The 20,506-nt window shown below is 37.1% G+C and overlaps 1 protein-coding gene across 1 annotated transcript in view; it reads left to right on the forward strand.

The window, feature by feature from the left end:
• Positions 1-20,506, forward strand: part of Rim (Rab3 interacting molecule) — a 555,972-nt gene that overhangs the window by 412,249 nt on the left and 123,217 nt on the right. The window contains exons 12-13 of the mRNA XM_089102610.1: positions 4,703-4,899; positions 8,646-8,772. Coding sequence (XP_088958736.1) covers positions 4,703-4,899; positions 8,646-8,772 — 324 coding nt within the window. The remainder of the gene's footprint in view (positions 1-4,702; positions 4,900-8,645; positions 8,773-20,506) is intronic.

Here is a 20,506-nt window from a genome sequence, read left to right on the forward strand (position 1 = left end):
CTTGCGCAGGAGATTCTCACCCGATCAAGGTGGTTGTTCCAAGTGCGATCGGTGGAGAAATGAATCCCCAGTAGACGAAGCTCGTCGACTCTCATTATAGCTTCATTTTTTTCTCTTATAGCTTCATTTTTGAAGATGAAACTGGGGTGTTCACGTGGTACCTTTGATCGGGTAATTAGAAGCTCCTTTGTATTCGATGCATTGAAGTAGATCATCCATGCATCAGACCACTTTTCAATTTTCAAAAGATCCATCTGTAGGGAAAGGGAGGCTTGTTTTGGGTCTTCGTGTTTAGGGACGGCTGAGTGTGTCGTGGTATCGTCGGCAAAGTGATGCAGAGGGCTTGCGAGGTTGTCTCCCATGTCGTTTATGTAGATATGGAAGAGCGTAGGTCCCAAGACACTGCCCAGGGGTACCCCTGCTTTCACTGGATATTCGTGGGAAATAAACCCGTCAAGAACAACCCGCAGTGAACGATCAAAAGAAAGCTCTCAATCACTTTTAACAGACATCCACGAACACCATACACATAGAGTTTCTTTAGAAGGCCACGGTGCAATACTCTGTCAAAAGCTTTCGCAATGTTGAAGGATAGTAGTCTGATGTCGTACCCCATTGCCAGTAGTTCTATCCAATCCTGATACTGGGCCACTAGGCAGTCTAATGTTGAGCGTCTCCGGCGGAATCCATGGTGGCGATCGCCTAGAAGGTCATTTGATTCCAGGTACTGATGAAGTGTTTTATTGGAGACGCTCTCGTAGACTTTGCCAACACAGGAGAGAAGGCTAATAGGCCTGTAGGAGACCACGCTCGTTGGATCGCCTTATGGCTTTAGAGTAGGTATAACATGGGCGGACTTCCATGTTCGTGGGAAGGTTCCAGAGCAAAAGCACAGCCGGAAAAGCAATGACAAGGGTCCAGCTAGTTCGGCACTGCAGGACTTGAGAACAACATTTGGTATGTTGTCAGGACCATTGGCTTTGGTCACATCCAGATGTTACAGAATGCAAAGGATCTTGGGAGCAGAAAAATTCATGCGTTCCAGGACAGTGTCGGTTCGGTCGGAGAATTTTGGCACTTCTCTACGGTCATCGTCTAGATTGAAGAATTCGGCAAAAGCCTTAGCAAGAGCTTCAGCCTTTGCCTGTGGATCTTGTACAACTGTCCCGTTACTCTGGAGAGAAGGAATTGCGGTCCCCTTGGACGACGGTAAAGCCTCCTTGACAATTTTCCACCAACTCTTTGCCGAAGCAAGTTGAAGCTTGGTGGCGAATTTCTCCTTATACTGAACCCGGGACTGCCGGATCGCTCGAACTGCATCTTTGCGTGCATTCATGAATGCAATTCTGTCCTCTCCGCTCTTCAAAAGTAGCAATCACTTGTGTACCTTTTGCTTTGCTCGGATTGTCTTCTTACACTGGGCGTTGAACCAAGGTTTGTCCTTACTGGACACCTGGATCCGCTTTGAAGGGATATACTTTTCGACAGAGTCAATTATGGCCTGCTAGTAATTATCTGCAGCTTTCTCTGGGCCCTCCAGGAAGAAGGCTCTCCACTGCTGAGAAAAAAGAGTGTTTCTCAAACCGTCCCAATCACCTCTTTTGTATAGCCAGATTGTTCGTTCATGCTTTACTGGAGGTGGACTACGCAGGTTTCCAGGTGCAACGACGGCAATGTGGTCACTTGTGAAAGCATGAGTGTCTACCTTACAGAAGTCAGGGTGATCTCTAAGGATAGGTCAAGACGTGATGATCCGTTTGGGCCGTGATACGTGTCGAAATCGACAAGTTGTTCCAGCTCATAAGAGAGAGACAGATCATACAAGTCTTAACCTTCCCTATCAGTATTTTTGCTGCAAAGCCACACGCTATGATGGACGTTGAAGTCTCCATGAAGGATAATGGCAGACTTAGCGTACTTTCCCCGAATATATTCAAGGGAGGTTTCAATGTAGCTGGTAATCTGGTAAGTTGGAGGGTTATACACGGTACCGACAATCACGGATTTATTTGGGAGGGTCACCCTGACCCAAAGAGCTTCTTCGCCTGCTGAATCTGGTACTTTCAGGCATGAATAAGGTATATGGCTCTGTAGATAAACAGCGACACCGCCTCCTCCGCATTTAGCGCCGTCAGTACGCTCTTGATCCCGCCTGAGGAGCGTGTATCTCTGTATGGCAACCTCACTGCTCTGAATTTCTTGGTTTAGATCGGTCTCAGTGATGCACATCATAGATGGCTTGACCGAGTTCACTAAATGTAGGAACTGGTCAAACTTAGATCTGAGACCTCTTACATTGCAGTGGGCTACCGTAAACAGGTCCTTTTGGATGGTCGGTGGACGCGCTACAGGTCGTCGTCAAAATGGCTGTTTGGTCCGAGGCTTTTTGTTGTTAATCATAACCAGGTAAAAGACTTATTATATTACATTATGAATTTAGTTAAGTTGGCTTTAAAAAGAATCTAAGTTATTTAATGGTAATTGTTTTCATTGTTTTGGGATTTTTAACGCTTTTCTAAGTCAATCCCTTGAGCCTGTTAAGTTATAAGTTAACAGAACTCAGGCTTTGTTTTGAAAGCATAAATAAATTGTAGCATAGCCGAAAGACAGCTTTGACATTAGAATCTGAAAGATGGCAATAGTAGTAGGTCAAATGAATGGGTTGGGCTTCTGAACAGCTCTTTTCGTATTTAAATCCTCAAACCCCTCCCCTGGATTTAGCACTGTGCCTATTTGAATTGATTCCTCTCATGGTTATGCATATCCTAACGAATTTTGAATACTGATGACCGACTGTGTGATAGTCGTTTAGTAGCGGTAATTCTATGAATCAGATTTCTTAATTAGAGAAGAAATTGGACCCAGTAACCTTCATAAAAATATGTTCGAGCTATTTTTGGAAATGTAATATCGGAAGATGAAGCAAGACACTATTTATTTTTCAGATTGTTACGAAATGTAACTATGGTGACCTTATGAATTAGGCAGCAGAAATTGGAAGGTCGTAAATACTAGATTTCGTGTTTTTCAGATAGAAAATTAATACTGATATCCTGTGTCGATTGGAAACTAAATAATTTAAAATTCATATTGTAAGTTTTTGAGGAAAAAGAAGTAAAAAAATCAAGACGTTCAATATATTCGGCGATACGTCAGATATTACCAGCAGATCCCTATAATGTTCCGTCAGGTTCAGCTTCATAATCAGACAACGAATGTACTGCCGTTTATCAGTAAGCTCGACTGTTTGATTTACCCCTAACTGTGAATTGCAAGTAATATGTCGGTTATTTATTGTAGTCAGAGTCTGTAGTGAGTCCATAATTCCTCGATTTTTCGTGTATATGATTGTGATTATGGAAAGCTACTAAGCTAAGAGGAAAACCTCTCTAATCATGGAATAGGTACTTATATAATGAGCTTTTCCTCTTCAAAGTTCCTGTTTCCATATAGTAGGCTACTGGTACACCTAGTTAAAGTAGGTGCACAACCCAATTCAATTTTTTTTATTTTATTTTAAGATGAATATCACGTCCCTTAAAGTTAAATTATTTGTCTAGAGTCATACTGTTGAACATTGGCTAAGCAGTTGATGTTTATCTTCTTTACCCTTCAATCTTTCTATTATTCATAGCTACTTATGTCTCCCCCTTGCTCCCTCTTTTATAAGAACTCGTTTTTTGCCTCATAAACTCTGATTGTACACTTAAAAAAAAGATTTTCATAGACTTATGAAAATTAGAAAGGCTTAACTATTTTAAAACCATCATTGATATGCCTTACGGTTTTTTTACATGCAAAATAGTCAAAATTCCTTCCAAAGACGAGAATTATTTTCTTGTGCATAATACTTAACCACAGAACTATAAAAATATTTTTCATGGCAATACCTCACATACCGACTAATCGTCGGATAAAGTTTTCAAAGAAAAAGATTTTTCCGACAAGATATCTGAGGTACATTTTCTGTGTTACCTCAGCTCTTGTTTAGGATCATTTTATACATAGCCTTAATATGAAAGGGATGTATATGAAAAGTCCGTATGCAGGAAATAAGTATAGTTGTTACACTGAAACACACCGAAGGGATGAAACGTACAGAACAGCTAAACTATAGTCTAAATTCAAGTTCCTATACAGATAAACTTAACAAGCGCTGAAATGGTTCAACTACGAACAAGATATTTCTAAAGCTATTTTAAAGTCAAAGCTACATGTTTTTATGGGCTACTGTTCTGAACCCACCCCCTCCCCAAACTATCTGCACCTGATGCAGGAGATGTAAATTAAACAAAAATAGACAAGAGCTTCATGCGAGAACGGCTTGCCGTCATTTCAAAACTTCCAGAATTCTAGAGTCCGATAATCATGCCTTAGTTATACAGTCATACCCTGAGAGAGGTGTGAAGAGACATAACACAATGCATGGGCAGTGTTTACCAGCTTTAAAATTCCTGTGTTACCTACATATGGCCACCATAAAGGCTAAACACAAAGCTTGCGAAATTTTAGTCCAATTTGTTATATTATGCAGAGGATCATGGTTTTCGAAAAGGCCTGTCTGTGGGGTGTCTTTGGGCATCTCTGTGTACACCCTCGAATTTTTAATTACAATTGGTAAACAAAAATTGGTTTTGTCTCGAGGATTACTTTATTGCAGTAAGTAAACATTGTCTAATTAAATTATTCTTTTTCTTTTTAGCGGCGTGGGGGTTATCTCGATACTGAAGTTTGCTCACCAATAGGCTCTTTAGATCATATTTCTCCGCCTTCAACAACTTCCCGTCTTTCTGATTCTGACCCGTCAGAGCTCGACCCAGAAGAAGTAGCAATAGGTCCTGGACCGAGGGATAAAAGATGTGATGTTGCATCTATAAGTAGTTTTGGAAGTTCTGCAAGGTAAATTTAATACTTAGAAATAGTAGTTAACTGACGTAAAGGGCTGAGAACACCCCCCCCAACTAAGGGGAGGGATTGAGTTACTCCTTCAATAGATAAACTAATCTGTGGTTAAGAAACAGACAAAACAGTTTCTAGGGTGTTTGCTAACCTTAAACAGTACTACCTTTCTGTGCATGGGATATTGCTCGTTTTTTTTCTGTTGGTTAGCTTTTATTTATTTGATATTTAATTCAGAAGTTTGTTGCTATAGTCATTTCCTAAAATAAAAATTTTCAAAATAAAGAAAACCCATGTTCATTGAAAAAGGTCAAAGTTGATAAATCCTACTGAAGTATGTCTTAAATTATACATTATTGGGCTTTTGTCCTTCAAGGTTGTATGTGCTGCAATAAAAAGTCGGAAAAAGATTATCAAAAAGGTATTGATAAATATTTTGAGGAGTCTAATAGGCTTGTAGCGTCAGTAATTAATGTTTGAACAATAATATTTTTTAGTTTCTAATAATTTAAATGCTCTTAAAAATAGGTAAATATTTTAAAAGGACAGTGACAAAATAAAACTTTTGCATTAATGATAATAGTTGTCTGTATATTTCAACTCAATATCCGGAAGCCTTTATCAGCGAGAAGATAAAAAAAAATGATACACTTAGCTAAAGTAGAATATATAAAGAAAATTAAGAGAAAAAAAAACACAAACGCTTTTGAAAAACAAAAGAAAACTTACATGTAAATAAATTCTATCTGGATGATTCGTTTTACTATAGCCCAATATACAAGACAGGACAAAGCAGGATGTCTGTCATTTTACTTTCGTCTGAAATACTTTCTCATTTCTTCAGATCATTAATATCAAACTTCGTCTTAAGATTATTTTTGTTTCAATTTTTTCTTTCTTCTGACATTAAATGTGGCTGCCAGCCGAGAAAACTCAATTGTAATTAGCCATATGTAAGTCGGGGTTACCCAGAAAAAAAAGCACATGTCTGAAACTAAGATTTCCCCAATACTTGTGTTGAATCCCATTCCGTGTATATTAACCTTTATGGTGTTTAAAATAATCTCTAAGTGGCTATTACTGAACAACGTCTGGTGCTAACCACAAAAGTGAACCCATGCACACAATGAACCCATTCACAATGCACTTCGGAATTATATAGTACATAACTGAAAATTCAGAACATGGAAAAAAAATACTAAGCAGCTAATGAGGAGTAGGACGCCCATACACAAAATGATTGTGATGAGGAGTGCCCACCACAAAATGAGGAGTGAATCACTCCTCGTTTCTCCCTGCAAACCTTTAGGTTAGTTTTCAAATAATATTCTGCCTTAAAGTATTTTAAAAGTAAACTAAACAGGGTTGCTATTCGGGCATGGGCCAAAACATTGTGTCCCACCATTCTGACATATACTCCAGATTTAAGATCAAACGACTGCCATATGTTGGGTCGTAGCACTGCAGCAACGGTTCAGAACTAAGTGTTGGCACTATTTCTCCTTTTCTGTTAGACAAAACTACTACTATTGTAATTAACAACTCTCTGCAGAACCAGGTTGACTGAGGCCAAAACGGCTGCGCAAGCTTCTGCTTCACCCTGATGTATTCAAAGCTTCACTTTTTACTCTATCCCATGTAGTTCCAATTTTCCTTAAATCCAATTTATGAGCCCTTCCCAACCCATTTGGGGACGACCTCTTTTCGTTAGGCCTCAGATGAATGACCAGGAAGCATAACTTTTTGAAATCTGTCTCTTTTCCTTCGCGAAACCTTGACAAGCCATATTAAGGTTTATTTCATTTGGAAATGAAATGAATTTCGTATAGCTTACTGTTTGATATAATGGAAAACAGACTGAAAGCAAAGCAGTTTGCAGGGACAAAAACCAGTTCACCGTTTTTTTTTTTGTTTTTTTTTTTTACAATTCTCCTTTTCAAAGGAGAAGAAGAGAAGTCCTCCTTTTCCTGAGAAACTTCAAACAGCAGTGTTTAAATTTAAAAAAAAAGTAATGTTTGAACTGTTTGAATCTATTTTTGCACTATTCAAAATTAAGGAAATAGTACATACAAGTTTTTTATATACTCAAACACCTCTATACAGCTAAGGAACTGTTTTTATCATGGTGGTAAGCGGAGAACTGCCTCATAAGATTTGAAATCAAATATTTTTATTAAGGCTAAGCAGATGCTTCGGTCTTCCATTACTGTAAATCCCGGCAGATTAAATAGAAATATTGGTCAATAGATAGAACTGCTAGAGATTGTAAATCGAAAAGGAAGAGTAAGTAAAGATAGAAGTGAAGCTATATCGCTGATGGTTTCGGCTCGTTGGCTTAGTACAAACTAATTAACGCATTGAATTGCCAAAGAATAAGCGGTTCCCAAGCCGTTTGGAATAAACTTCAAGGAAAAATGAATGGTTTCACCCAATAACGAATAAAGTGAACCAAACGTTTACTGCTACCAATATCCCCTTAAATATTTTTAATTGTATTATTTTAAAACTGAATCCAATTCTAAACACATTTTCACTTTGAATATTTTGAAAACAATCTTTCGGGTGTTTATATAAAAAAGAATCCCAAATCCCCTTCATTTGATCTCATAGCTTCCCCTCCGTTAAAAAAAAAAAAAAAAAAAAAAAAAAAAAAAAGACTAACATTGTAAATAGGTCCACTGACAAATAAATTGCCACTATAAGTATACTAGGACGGATGTAGAATCCTGCATAAATAAAATTAAAACTAATATATTATGACTATAAAATAGTAATATAGATAAAATATCTGATAACAGTATTAATCAAAGGACTAGTAAAAATATTCGTTAAGGAGTAAAGCCCCTTGAAATCTTTTGAAGTACATGGTTTTAAGATCGGAATAAATACCAACAAATTAGCGGCTTAATTGTCAAGGATTATTCTTTCGGACCTTTTTTTTAATAACAACAGCTTGCCTATAACCACGCAACAGTTTTATGTGGTAACCTTCCTTATGGCAACCTTTTTTATGTGGTAAATGTGGTAACCTTTTCTTTCTTGAGGAACATAATCAGATATCCAGATAAATATGTCCCCGTGTTTAAGCTTTTGCGATTGCAATTCAATTGAATTTATATTTTATAAAGAGATGCAACAACAATAAAAAATGGGTTCTAAAAGCTTTGACCTTTGGTCCTTTGTCCTTTTGGTCCTTTTGGTCCTTTAGTCCTTTTGGTCCTTTGACCAAAGAACCGATGACCACGCTAGGATAAAATATGTAAACATAAAACAATTGAAGAAGATTTGATAGTATGGAAACCGAGGATAAAATAATACAAAGTAATGATAAAATAATGATATCAGCCCTATTACGACAGTTATAATACTGAACAAATATTAACTGTGAAAAAAACGAAAAATTACAGGTACACTATTTTTCTTCAAGTTTGGTCATGAATAGGAATCCTGTGACGGAAAAATGTTACTCCATTTTATCATACATCACATTATCATGCATTTATTTAGGCACAATGTCAAGTGTTCCACTGCACTACAATGGACTCGTCTAAAGCATTTACTATGTTGGTATGAGTGGTTTTCTTCGCTAGGGAGTCTCGTCTGCACAGTAATATCTCAAAAGAACTATCACGCGCACCAATTAGTTTTAGGAATAATCTTGCATCAGAAATATTTTTAAGAATCAAATTTTATTGAAAACTCATCTGGGAACAAATTCGCTCTCGTCTTATGTTCTAATTTTCTAGTCCACCGTTTGAGCCTGATTACGAAAGGAGAAGAGGCGTTTCGTATGCCACACAAGGAGGAAGGAGGGATAACCGGCCTGCTCCTGCTAACTTACGGGATGATTACTACCAACGGAGTTCCACAAGGGTACTGAGCTCTTTCCTATTTGCTTTTTATCTATTTCAATGTTTTTCCATTCTTATTCCCATCAATTCCAGCCCAGTCCTAGTGAAATTCCTTCAAATAAAAGAAAAAAAACGTATACAGTGGTAATAGAGATAGTAATGTCAATGGACTTGCAGAGATAATTAAATACGCTTATACAAGACTTTTCTAACTTAGTAAACACTGATATAAAAAAAAAATTATAAATACTTATAAAGTAAAATAGTACGATCAACTAACTTTGTCCCTACTATGCTGAACGTTCTCTCAAAATTTTGACTGGATGCGTTTGAAAAATGAAGGAGCTGGAGAGAATGGCTACTTACCCTTAAATCTCTTGTTACTCTTAAAAAGGACACCAGAACTTTCAATTTTGAATGGAATTACCTCCTTTAAACGTTTCAATGATATTTCTAGCTATCATAGCGTGGTTCTGCTTATGATATTACTTATATACCCTCTTGAAAACCTGCATGCCTACAGTTTTTTCTTTTAGTTGAAACTCCTAAACGTTCCCTAAAAGTTTAGTCGCTTCTGGCTAGTTCAAAATCCCCGACAACTTATTCTAACGGTCTAAATTAATAATCTAAATTATTCTTCAGACATTGCTTTGTTACTTTTTTGAATGTCGATATGCTCATAGTTTTTTTTGTTTTTTCTTTAGTTCAACATCCACCTAAATATTCCTTAAAATCCTCACGTTAATACTCCTGGCTTGTGCAGTAGCAATATTTGTAGCAGTATTAATAGCAATAAGGACATACCAACTTTAGTTTCTTAAACATCCCCTTCAACACACGCTGAAAGTTCCAGTTTAATACATACCATCAACCTTTCCTGAAGAATTTTTGATGCGTCCACTTGACAACCTGTGTGGGCATAGTGTGTTTCGATTTAGTTCCATACAAGCACGGATACAAGGGGGAGGAGAAGGGGGCGATCCCCCCAAATGATAAAATTTAAGAATCCTTTCTAAATTATCTTGTTGAGTACTATATACGAGAAATAAGGACTGAAAAATCGATCGTTTTTTGAAATAAAAATAATGAAACACATCAACGCAATAAAATTGTTCAAATACAGTATGGTATGTGTTATAAACGCAAGACTGAAACGTTTCTGTGCTACTAGGGAGAGCCCAAGGAAGTGCAGACCCAAGACAAGAAGTTTAGACAGTGCTATAGCATGTATAACCATGCAAAGGTTGGCATCACTTATCACTGATCCCCAGAGACAGAGACACAGATGAAGTGTACGTAATACATACGTCCAAGCGGAAAAATTTTATTTCTATCACTGAACTTGACAAAAATCAAGACTCCTTCACCAACGGTATAAGTGTTTGCCTCATTGCGAGTAGCCACACAATATTATATGAATTACCCCTGACAATGATGCCAATTCATCTGCCAGAAATCTAATGTCTGCCTTGTTTGGTGGCACTGAAATAGCTTAGAGTTGTGATGAAGATCACAATTATAAGGGTCGAGGTTGTTAATTTCGTTATGCCGAATGGCTTAGCACCCTACTGTAAAGAGATTTAGGAATCTCGTGTCTCCTCATACCAATCGGGAGTCGGAAATTTCGCTCCTCAATTTCTTCCGCCAATTCTATGTCAACAGTTAAGTGAGTACAAATTTCAAATCTCTCTTGACGTGAGACCTGGTTGTACTTTTTTTTCCCACATGTGGAACCGTTGCAGGGCACCATAAGGCCAACTATCCTTTCGTCCTTTGAGCAGTAATACTCTTTGGAAGATGCATTTCCTGCTGCTAGGGCTAGGTATACTAGCACTATTTATCACCCCCTGTACCCATTTGTCCTGTTTTTCTTCACGTCAAATTCTGAACTTGATTAAGTTCTCTTCTAGTCTCATAGAGACAAATTTTTGACAAAAAATCAAACTGGCTTAAAAGTTTGTTGTCCATTGCATCAAAACGCACTGTTTATCTTGTGCCAATCTTTTGCCGTGTCTGCTTTTCACTTTGATTGGGATAAGTTATGCAGCATCAGAAAATCTTGTCTTTTTCCCCAGCCAACTGGCTAGGCCTTTTCTTATTCCTTACCCTTTTTCTTAGCTTTCCAGTACCTTAGCCAAAAGTACCGGTAACAACATTAGAAATAACCCCCTCATCCTCAAACATTATCATTTAAACAATGGGTGCGTTCTCGAACATTGTATTTTGAGAGAGGATTTTTCTAAATTTTTTTTTGTTCTAATTCTATAGGAATCTTTCACGTTGGTGTCCAGACACTTAGATTATCCATTCATCTTATATTCCAAACTTACAATACCGTGATGGTATCAAAGAGCAATCGGAAATATTACAACTCACCAAATACAACAGGCAACGAGTGCGTAACCTTCCCTTTGACTGGGGTCGCCACTGATTGGTCAACGGATATCGATGTTTAGTGGCAATCACGTCCCCGACTAAATTTCCCAATACCTTGAACAAGCGGCAAAGTGAGCCAGTTGATCTCCCGTTGCGTTACGTTACGTCGATAGCAAACCCGACCTTAATTCAATTAATTTAAACAAAATTATATATGGGGAAGGTGTTATACTTTTTCCTTTTGACACTGCCGCCCCCCCCCCCAAATTAAGGCTCTGGATCCGTGCTTGGTTCTATAGAGCTTCTATAGATCCCAAATTTATTATCTTAATATCTTTAGTTTTAATAGCAGTAGTAGTAGTAGTAGCTGTTGAATTAATTGTAGTAGCCTAAGCTTTAGTGGTATTAGCAGCAATAGAGGTAGCAATAATAGTAAAAATAATAGAAGTATGAGTAGAAGCAGAAGCTTTAGGATGCAAATATATCCTTTTGGTTAGTTCAACGTCCCTTGCAACAAGCCCTGTTAGTTTCAACTTCACACACCAAACTGTTCCTAAGATATTGCTATTACACCTCTTTGACAACCTGCATACAAAGGGCCTGTTCTCATTTAGTTCACCTTCCTCCCTCAAAATTTCTTGAAAATTTCACCTTCATACCCTTATGCATAGTTGTAATAGTAGTCACAGTAGTAGTATTGATATTACTCGTAGTATTGAATAGGGGTAGTACTACTAGCAGCAGTAGTATTAACCTATTGCCTTTTAGTCAATTGAACATCCATCTCATCAAGTCCTGGAAGTTTCAACTTCACGTAATTGGCAATTGCCATGACAATGCTGATATGTTCTTTTGATAACCTCTATGTTGATATTTTTCTTGAAAATTTCACCTCATTGCTCTTAGCCCTACAAGTAGTTGCACTAGAAGTAGTAGCAGTAGTAGTACGTAAATGTAGTAGTAACAGTAGTATTAGTAGTAATGTGCAAATATTGCCTTTTGTTGACATGATCTTCCCCTTCAAGTATTCTCTGAAAGTTTCAACTCAATACCCAAATCAACTCTTGAAATATGCTATTTTTCATTGTGCATGCACATAGCCTCTTTTGATTTAGTTCAAAATTTCCCTTAATACTGTAAATTGAGTAGTGCGGTAGTAGTAGTGGCGGTAGTTGTAGTAGTATTGATAGCATGCAAATATTGTCTTTTTGATCATCTCCTTTATCATTTCCTGAATTTTCCAAATAAATATATTCATTTATTACTGCGCTGTACCCTTTTGACAATACATATACACATAACGCGTTTTGACTTAGTTCAACACTCCTTTTAACATTCCCTGAAAGGCTCACCTGAATACCCTTTGTCATCTCGGAAAGTAAAGTTCAAACATGCATACCTTTCTCAATAACATATACTATGTGTAAGCAACGAACGAATTGCTTAACTTACAGCCCTTGTCCTGAGGACTATGGGGAGGCTAAAAATTTCTGGACCTTTCAACAATGCTGAACAAAATAGCTCTCTTAAAATTTCGATCGGATATATTTTGGGGAATGAGTGGCTTGGGGGGGGGCTGATGTCCCTCCATTCACTTTTGACTCTTAAAGATTGACTCTTAATTATGTATAAAATATTTTAACTTTTTTACGTTAATAAAAAAAAATATTAAAACTTTAATAAATAAATATCAGTATATGTCTACTAAACTGACAATTCAAACCCATTTTTTTCAGTGAAGTACAAATTATGTTCTGGTCTTGAGAAGGTATGGGGGTTGTCAAAGACATAATTTCCAGACATTTCAACTACGCTGAATAAAATAGCTATCTCAAAATTTTGATTTGTTGTGTTTTGGGAATCGATTAGCGAGAGGGGGGCTTGTTACCCTCCAATGACTTTTGACCAATAAAAATGGCACTAGCCCTTTCAATTGCCAATCGATTGAGGCTTTTTTGAAGTTTCCACCACAACAAATGGCCATCTCAAAATTTCTATCAGATATATTTCGGTAAAATACGCGGTTGGGGGGGGGGGGCATCCACCCTTCGATCCCTCTCAATCTTAAAAAGGGCAGTAGAACCTCTTATTATCAATCCGATGAGCCCCCTCTGAAGTTTATACTTTCACCCTTTCTATATAAATCTTATATGCTCAAAGGGCATAACTTACAAACCTTGTCCTGAGGGCGGGGGGGGGGGGTGTTGTCATCAATATAGACATAATTTATGGATCTTTCAATTACGTTGAACAAAATGGCTATCTCAAAATTTTGATTGGATGTGTTTGGGGAAATGGTGGGCGTAGGAGGGGGGTTAGTTGTCCTCCAATCACTTTCGACCATTAAAGGGGCACTAGCTTTTCAATTTTCAATTGAATGAGCCCTTTTAGAAGGTTTTACTACAACAAGTGGCCATCTCAAAATTTCTATCAGATTTCCTCCAAATATCCTGATTAGAAAATTCCTAGATACTAGATATTATTTCTCACTGAGCTTGATTGAGATTTAACAGCATGTTTTAATAGAATTTGTCGTGACGACAAGGTGTTTAGGGAAACCTCCTTCCTCTCTTCCTCCCTTACGAGGATCGGATTGGGTCCTGATCCCTAAAAAGCATAGCTAGCACAAGAGCTCTTAATTTCCATCAAGTTTGGTCGCTATTCAGCAACATCTTTTGTAGATACCCTGATGACAAGAATCAAGGGTTATTATTTTTGTAGATGCACAATTTCAAGACTTTAGAATTTTAGATTGAATTTTCTATAAGTATTTCCTGGAAATTCCGGAAAGATATAGAATTTTAATCTTATCTTGTCAAAAAGACACTCCCATAATCTACGCACACCTACAATTACATGATCACCTAGATGTTTACTTTCGGGGGTAAGATAATTCCGTTTTTTATGTGCTATTTGGTAAGCAGAAATGCTTACCAAAGGTAAGCTATTTGGTAACCAGATTTTATTTAGGCTTATTAACTAAAAAAAAATCAAGTCTTATCGTTTCGGAGCTAAAAACCGCTAATAGCGAGATCATTTTGACTTCTTACTCATCGCTGACCTCAACTGATAACTTTTCAGATAAAGGAAATTCCCCTTCCCCTTTCCTTCCAATATATTTTCCCAGTTGGTGATAAAAGCCAAAACCCCAAAGTTGTGTGACAATCATCATAATTTATCGCAGTTTCTCAAGTATTTTACTCAAATATCCATTTCAGTTGATAAAGTTATGTAATAATTCTCAGACTGTCAAAAATATCTTTTCCCCTCCCAGTATTTTTTTAGTAATGCCTTTCCCGAAATTCTAAACCTAAAATTATACTTTTATCCTTTTGTTCGTCAATAACACGGAGCTTCAAAATTTTAATATTTTATTGTGCCTATGTTTATCAAACAGTTCGTGGTACAGAACTGTATGTAAGGAGCGATGCAGCTTAATAGCAATCGAAACTCTAAAAACATAATTTTGATGACAATATATATCAAAAGAATCGGCTTATTATGCTGATTCCAATTATGTAAATTTCGTTAAGTTTAGCGTTACTCAACAAAAGCTACGAACCTGAGAAAATTTTCGTGATTTTCGAAAAAGGCGGGAGACACCCCCAAAAAGTCAACGAATTTTAATGGAAATCACACCAGTAGAATGGCCCCTATTGACCCCACGATTCACCCCTGCTGCCACCTACAACTTTTTTGCACACCATATATGGGCATAGAGTCCCTAGGGGAAATGGATTTCTGGGAAATTGATTGCGTAATCAAAGTGTGTCAATGACCTAAATTTCCAAAGGTGTTGATGTTGGTGTTGTTGTAAGTGCACGCTCTCAGCGAATGTTATGAGTTTCCAGAAATTTGGAACACCTGTGCTGTCGACCTCAATTCCCCTATCGTGAATCAATAATTCCCCTTAGAAACAACAAATTAATTCCCCTTTCTTGACAGATCAATCAACCAATGACGTCATCTGTCAGACTTTAAAAATTTTCACCTAGAAACGATTCTCCAGGAATAGATCCAAGTCATTAAGGTCTTTGACTCGGAAACAACTCTACTGGTCGAACTCCAAAAGATATTAATAACCAAACGCCATGGAAACAATTCTCAAAGAAACATCTTAGCGATGAATTGTTTTAGCGCGGGAATCAGGTTTCTTAGTAATTTGAAATGCTTCAGCGCAGAGATGCCAAAAACCAAAGGAACACGCTGAAACTACGTATCGGGATTATTTGGGCGAAGCAGTTTTAGACAGGTTATGGAATTATTTTGGCGAAACAGTTAGAGACATTTTAAAAGATGATTTAAAAGATGATTTTAGAAGAGGATTTGAGAGTAAAACTCTGTGGTCCTTATACCACACAAGTTCCATTTTAACAGTGTTGTGAGGTCCCCTATCCCAACCCCAAAGGGTTCCGATCCCCCTACCCCAACCCCAAAGGGTTCCAATCCCCCTACCCCAACCCCGAAGGAAGCCCTCGATACTCAAAGGTCCCCCAAGCTCCCAAAGGACCCCCGGACGCCCAAAGGCCCTCCCCCGGTCCTCAAAGGTCCCCAAGCTCCCGAAGGGCCCCAGGACCCCCCAAGGCCCTCCCCCGGCCCCCAAAGGCCCTCCTCCAGCCCCCAAAGGTCCCCCAGGCTCCCAAAGGACCACCCAGTCCTAAAGGGCCCCCCCCAGACCCCCAAACGACCCCCAGCATCCCAAAGGCCCCTAAAGCCCCCATTTTCAATACTTTTTATGGTTTTTATTATATCTTTTCAGAACAAGTTATTTTCTTAATGTCCATCCTAAACCCATTTTACAAGTTGAAGTACCCATCCTTTTCACCCACAACTTTACTATACTGATTTTTGAATGCTCCAACACCAAACAATACTTTTCAAAGCCATTTCAGAACAAGTTCTTTTCTTAATGTCCCTCCTAAACCCATTTTACAAATTGAAGTACCCATCCTTTACACCCACAACTTTACTGTACTGATTTTGAATGCTCCAACATCAAGCAATACTTTTCAAAAGGCATTTCAGAACAAGTTCTTTTCTTAATGTCCATCATCACACTAAAGTAATAGTTTTTGTACCAATCATTTCAACAAAAAACATTACATCACAGCAATTTAAATACTCAAACACACATAACATCTACTTAAAGTTCCTTTCAGACAGCCCCCATTTCTTTATGTCACTGCTAAACCCATTTTCTAACTTGAAGTACTTATCTTTTTCCACACGTATTTACTTTCCGACTTTTTGCATACCACAGCACCAAGAAATACTTTTCAAAAGGCATTTCAGATCCAGTTCCTCTCTTAATGTCCCTCCTAAACCCATTTTCCAACTTGAAGTTCCCATCCTTTTCACCCACAACTTTACTTTACTGCTTCCTGAATGCTCCAAAACCCAGCAATACTTTTCAATGGCATTTCAGAACAGGTTCTGTACGTAATATCACTCCTAACCACATTTTACAAGTTGAAGTACCCATCCCTTTAACCCACAACATTACTTTACAGCTCTTGAATGACCCAACACCATGCAATACTTTTCAAATGAATATAGGAAAACGTTCTTGTCTGAATGTCACTACTCAACACATAATACAAGTTGAAGTAATCACACTTTTCACCAAAAACATTACTTTACAGATCTTGAAGGCCACAACAACAAGCAATAATTTTCAAGATTCAATTAAGAACACTGACCTGTACTAAGAGAACTCCCCAACACATTTTACATCTTTACGTATCAATAATTTGCACCCACAACATTACTTTATAGCTTTTGAATGCCCCAACACCAAGCAAAACTTTTAAAAAGTCATTTCAGAACAAGTTACTTTCTTAATATCACTCCTAAACCCATTTTACAAGTTGAAGTACCCATACTTTTCACCCACAACTTTACTTTACAGCTTTTTGAATGCCTCAACAACAAGCAATACTTTTCAAAGGGCATTTCAGAACAAGTTCTTTTCTCAATGTCCCTTCTAAACCCATTTTCTAACTTGAAGTACTTATCTTTTCACCCAACACTTTACTTTACAGCTTTCTTGCATACCACAACACCAAGAAATACTTTTCAAAAGACATTTCAGAACAAGTTTTTTTCTAAATGTCATTCATAGACCAATTTTACAAGTTGAAGTACCCATCCTTTTCACCCACAACTGTACTTTCCTACTTTTAGAATACCACAACACCGAGAAATACTTTTCAAAAGACATTTCAGAACAAGTTCTCTACGTAATTTTCTTCCTAAACCCATATTACAAGTTAAAGTACCCATCCTTTTCACCCAAAACTTTACTATTCTCCTTTTCGAATACTCCAACACCAAGAAATACTTTTCAAATGGCATTTCAGAACAAGTTCTTTTCTCAATGTCCTTCCTAAACCTATTTTCCAACTTGAAGTTCCAATCCTTTTCACCCACAACTTTACATTCAAGCTTTTTGGATACCTCAACACCAAGAAATACTTTTCAAAAGGCATTTCAGAACAAGTTCCTCTCTTAATGGCCTTCCTAACCCCATTTTACAAGTTGAAGTTCCCAACCTTTTCACCCACAACTTTACTTTACATCTTGTTGTATGCCACATCACCAAGAAATGCTTTTAAAAAGGCAGTTCAGAACAAGTTATTTTATTAATGTCCCTTCTAAGCCCATTTTATAACTTGAAGTACCCAAACTTTTTATCCGCGACTTTACTAAACTGGTTCTTCAATGCTCGAACACCAACAAATACTTCTCAATGGCATTTCAGAACCATTTATTTTCCTAATATCCCTCCTAAACCCATTTTACAAGTTGCAGTACCCATCCTTTTCAACCCACAACTTTAATTTACAGATTTTGAATGCCCCAACACCAAACAATAATTTTCAAAGGGCATTTCAGAACAAGCTCTTTTCTTAATGTCCTTCCCAAACCAATTTTAAAAGTTGAAGTACCCATCCTTTTCACCCACAACTTTACTTTACAGCTATTTTAATGTCCCAAAACCTTCTAATACATTTTAAATGGCATTTTCGAACCAGTTCTTTTCATAATCTCCCTCCTAAACTCATTTTACAAGTTGAAGTACCCATCCTTTCCACCCCAAAATATACTTTACAGCTTATTGAATGCCCCAACATCAAGCAATGCTTTTGAGATGGCATTTCAGAACAAGTTCCTTTTATAATGTCCCTCCTAAACCCATTTTACAAGTTGAAGTACCCATACTTTTCACACACAACTTTACTTCACAGCTTTTGTAGGCCACAGAACCTACCAAAACTTTTCAATGCATTTCACAAAAAGTTCTTTTCTTACTTTCCCTTCTAACCCCATTTTACAAGTTGAAGATCTCATCCTTTTCAAACACAACAATACTATACAGCTTTTTGAATACCCCAACTCCACGCTATACTATTAAAAAGGCCTTTCATAAACAGGTCCTTTTCTTAATGTTACTCCTAAGCCCGTTTTACAACTTGATGCACCCATCCGTTTCACCAACAACTTTACTTCACAGATTCTTGAAGAACACAACACCTAGCCATACTTTTCAATGCATTTCACAACAAGTTCCTTTCTTAATGACCCTCCTAACCCCATTTTACAAGTTGAATTACCCATCCTTTTCAACCCACAACATTACTTTACAGCTTTTGAATGCCCCAACACATAGCAATACTTCTCAAATGGCATTTCAGAACAAGTTATTTTCTTAATGTCCCTTCTAAACCCATTTTACAAGTTGAAGTTCCCATCCTTTTCACCCCCAACTTTACTATATTGCTTTTTTGAATGCTCCAAGACCAAATAATACTTTTCAAAAGACATTTCACAACAAGTTATTTTCTTAATGTCCTTCCTAAACCCATTTTACGAGTTGAAGTACCCATCCTTTTCACCCACAACTTTACTTTACAGCTTTTTGAATGCCCGAACACCAAGCAATACTTTTCAAAAGGCAATTCAGAACCAGTTCCTTTCTTAATGTCCCTCATAAAACCTATTTTACAAATTGAAGTACCCATCCTTTTCACCCACAACATTACTTTACAGCTTCTTGAAGACCATCAACACCAAGCAATACTTTTCAAATGGCATTTCACAACAAGTTCTTTTCTTAATGTCCCTCCTAAACCCATTTTACAAGTTGAAGTACCCATCCTTTTCAACCCACAACATTACTTTACAGCTTTTGAATTCCCCAACACCTCCAAATACTTTTAAAAATGCATTTCAGAACCTGTTCCTTTATTAATGACGCTCCCAAACCCATTTTACAAGTTGAAGTACCCATACTTTTCACCCGCGACTTTACTATACTGCATTTTTGTTAGGTTTATGATTAGGTTAGGTTAGGTTAGATTAAGTTAGGTTAGGTTAAGTTAGGTTAGGAGAGGTCAGCATACGTCCGCCCGCGCACGTAGGCTAACCTAGTCGAACCTAACTTCACCTAACCTAACTTAATCTAACCTAACCTACTCATACACCTAACTTTTTGCATGACTATCACCTAACCTAAGCTAACCTAAATGACGCATACATAGGCTAACCTAACCTAATCTAACCTAACTTAATCTAGTCTAACCTAACCTAAGCATACTCGCCGGAAAAGGTTAGGTTAACTTACCATGAGTACTCATGATAAGTTAACCTAACCTAACCTAACTTAAACAGGTAGAAATGTTTCTATTTATTTATTAATATTTATTTATACCTAGCCTAACCTATTATTTTGAAGGTTAGATGAACGAGTTAGAACGATTGTCTTTAATAAAAGAACAAGTCACTTATTTTCTAATTTAAAAATTTGATGGGGAAATTCGTAAGACAAAGGAGCTAAAATTTAACTTAAAGTTATAAAAGAACTTTAAATTTTTCATTCCTTTGAGAAAGAACCAGAACTGAAGTGATGCCTTTTTATTTTCTTGGAAAAATTAGATGGTAACTGAATTTTTTATGCCTTTGAGGTCTTGAGAATTGAGATGGAAGCTTTATTCTTTTTCATTTGTAAAATTCAGAATTGAGATAACTTTTTTCTCCTCTTTACGAAAATTCAGAAGAGAACTTGAACATTTTGCACTTCTTCGAGAGAACTCGGAATTAAAGTGATGCTACTTATCTTCATTTTGAATATTCAAATTAATGTATTACCGTTGCAATCTTCTATTAAACATTTGTAACATAGCTTTAAATTTTTCATCTCTTTGTAAAAAATTAGTAGTGAACTTAAGAAAATTAGAATTAAAGTGATACTTTTTATTTTCACTAAGAAATAATTACAATCATTGTATAACTTTTTATATCTTCTACCGAGAAATTTAGAACTTAACTTCAAGTTTTATATGTCTTTGCGAAATTAAGAACTGAAGCGGTAGGTTTTTTCT

Source organism: Artemia sp. Qi Xiang Cuo, chromosome 16, assembly GCF_049724085.1.
Source record: "Artemia sp. Qi Xiang Cuo chromosome 16, ASM4972408v1, whole genome shotgun sequence".
Classification (NCBI taxonomy): Eukaryota; Metazoa; Arthropoda; class Branchiopoda; order Anostraca; family Artemiidae; genus Artemia; species Artemia sp. Qi Xiang Cuo.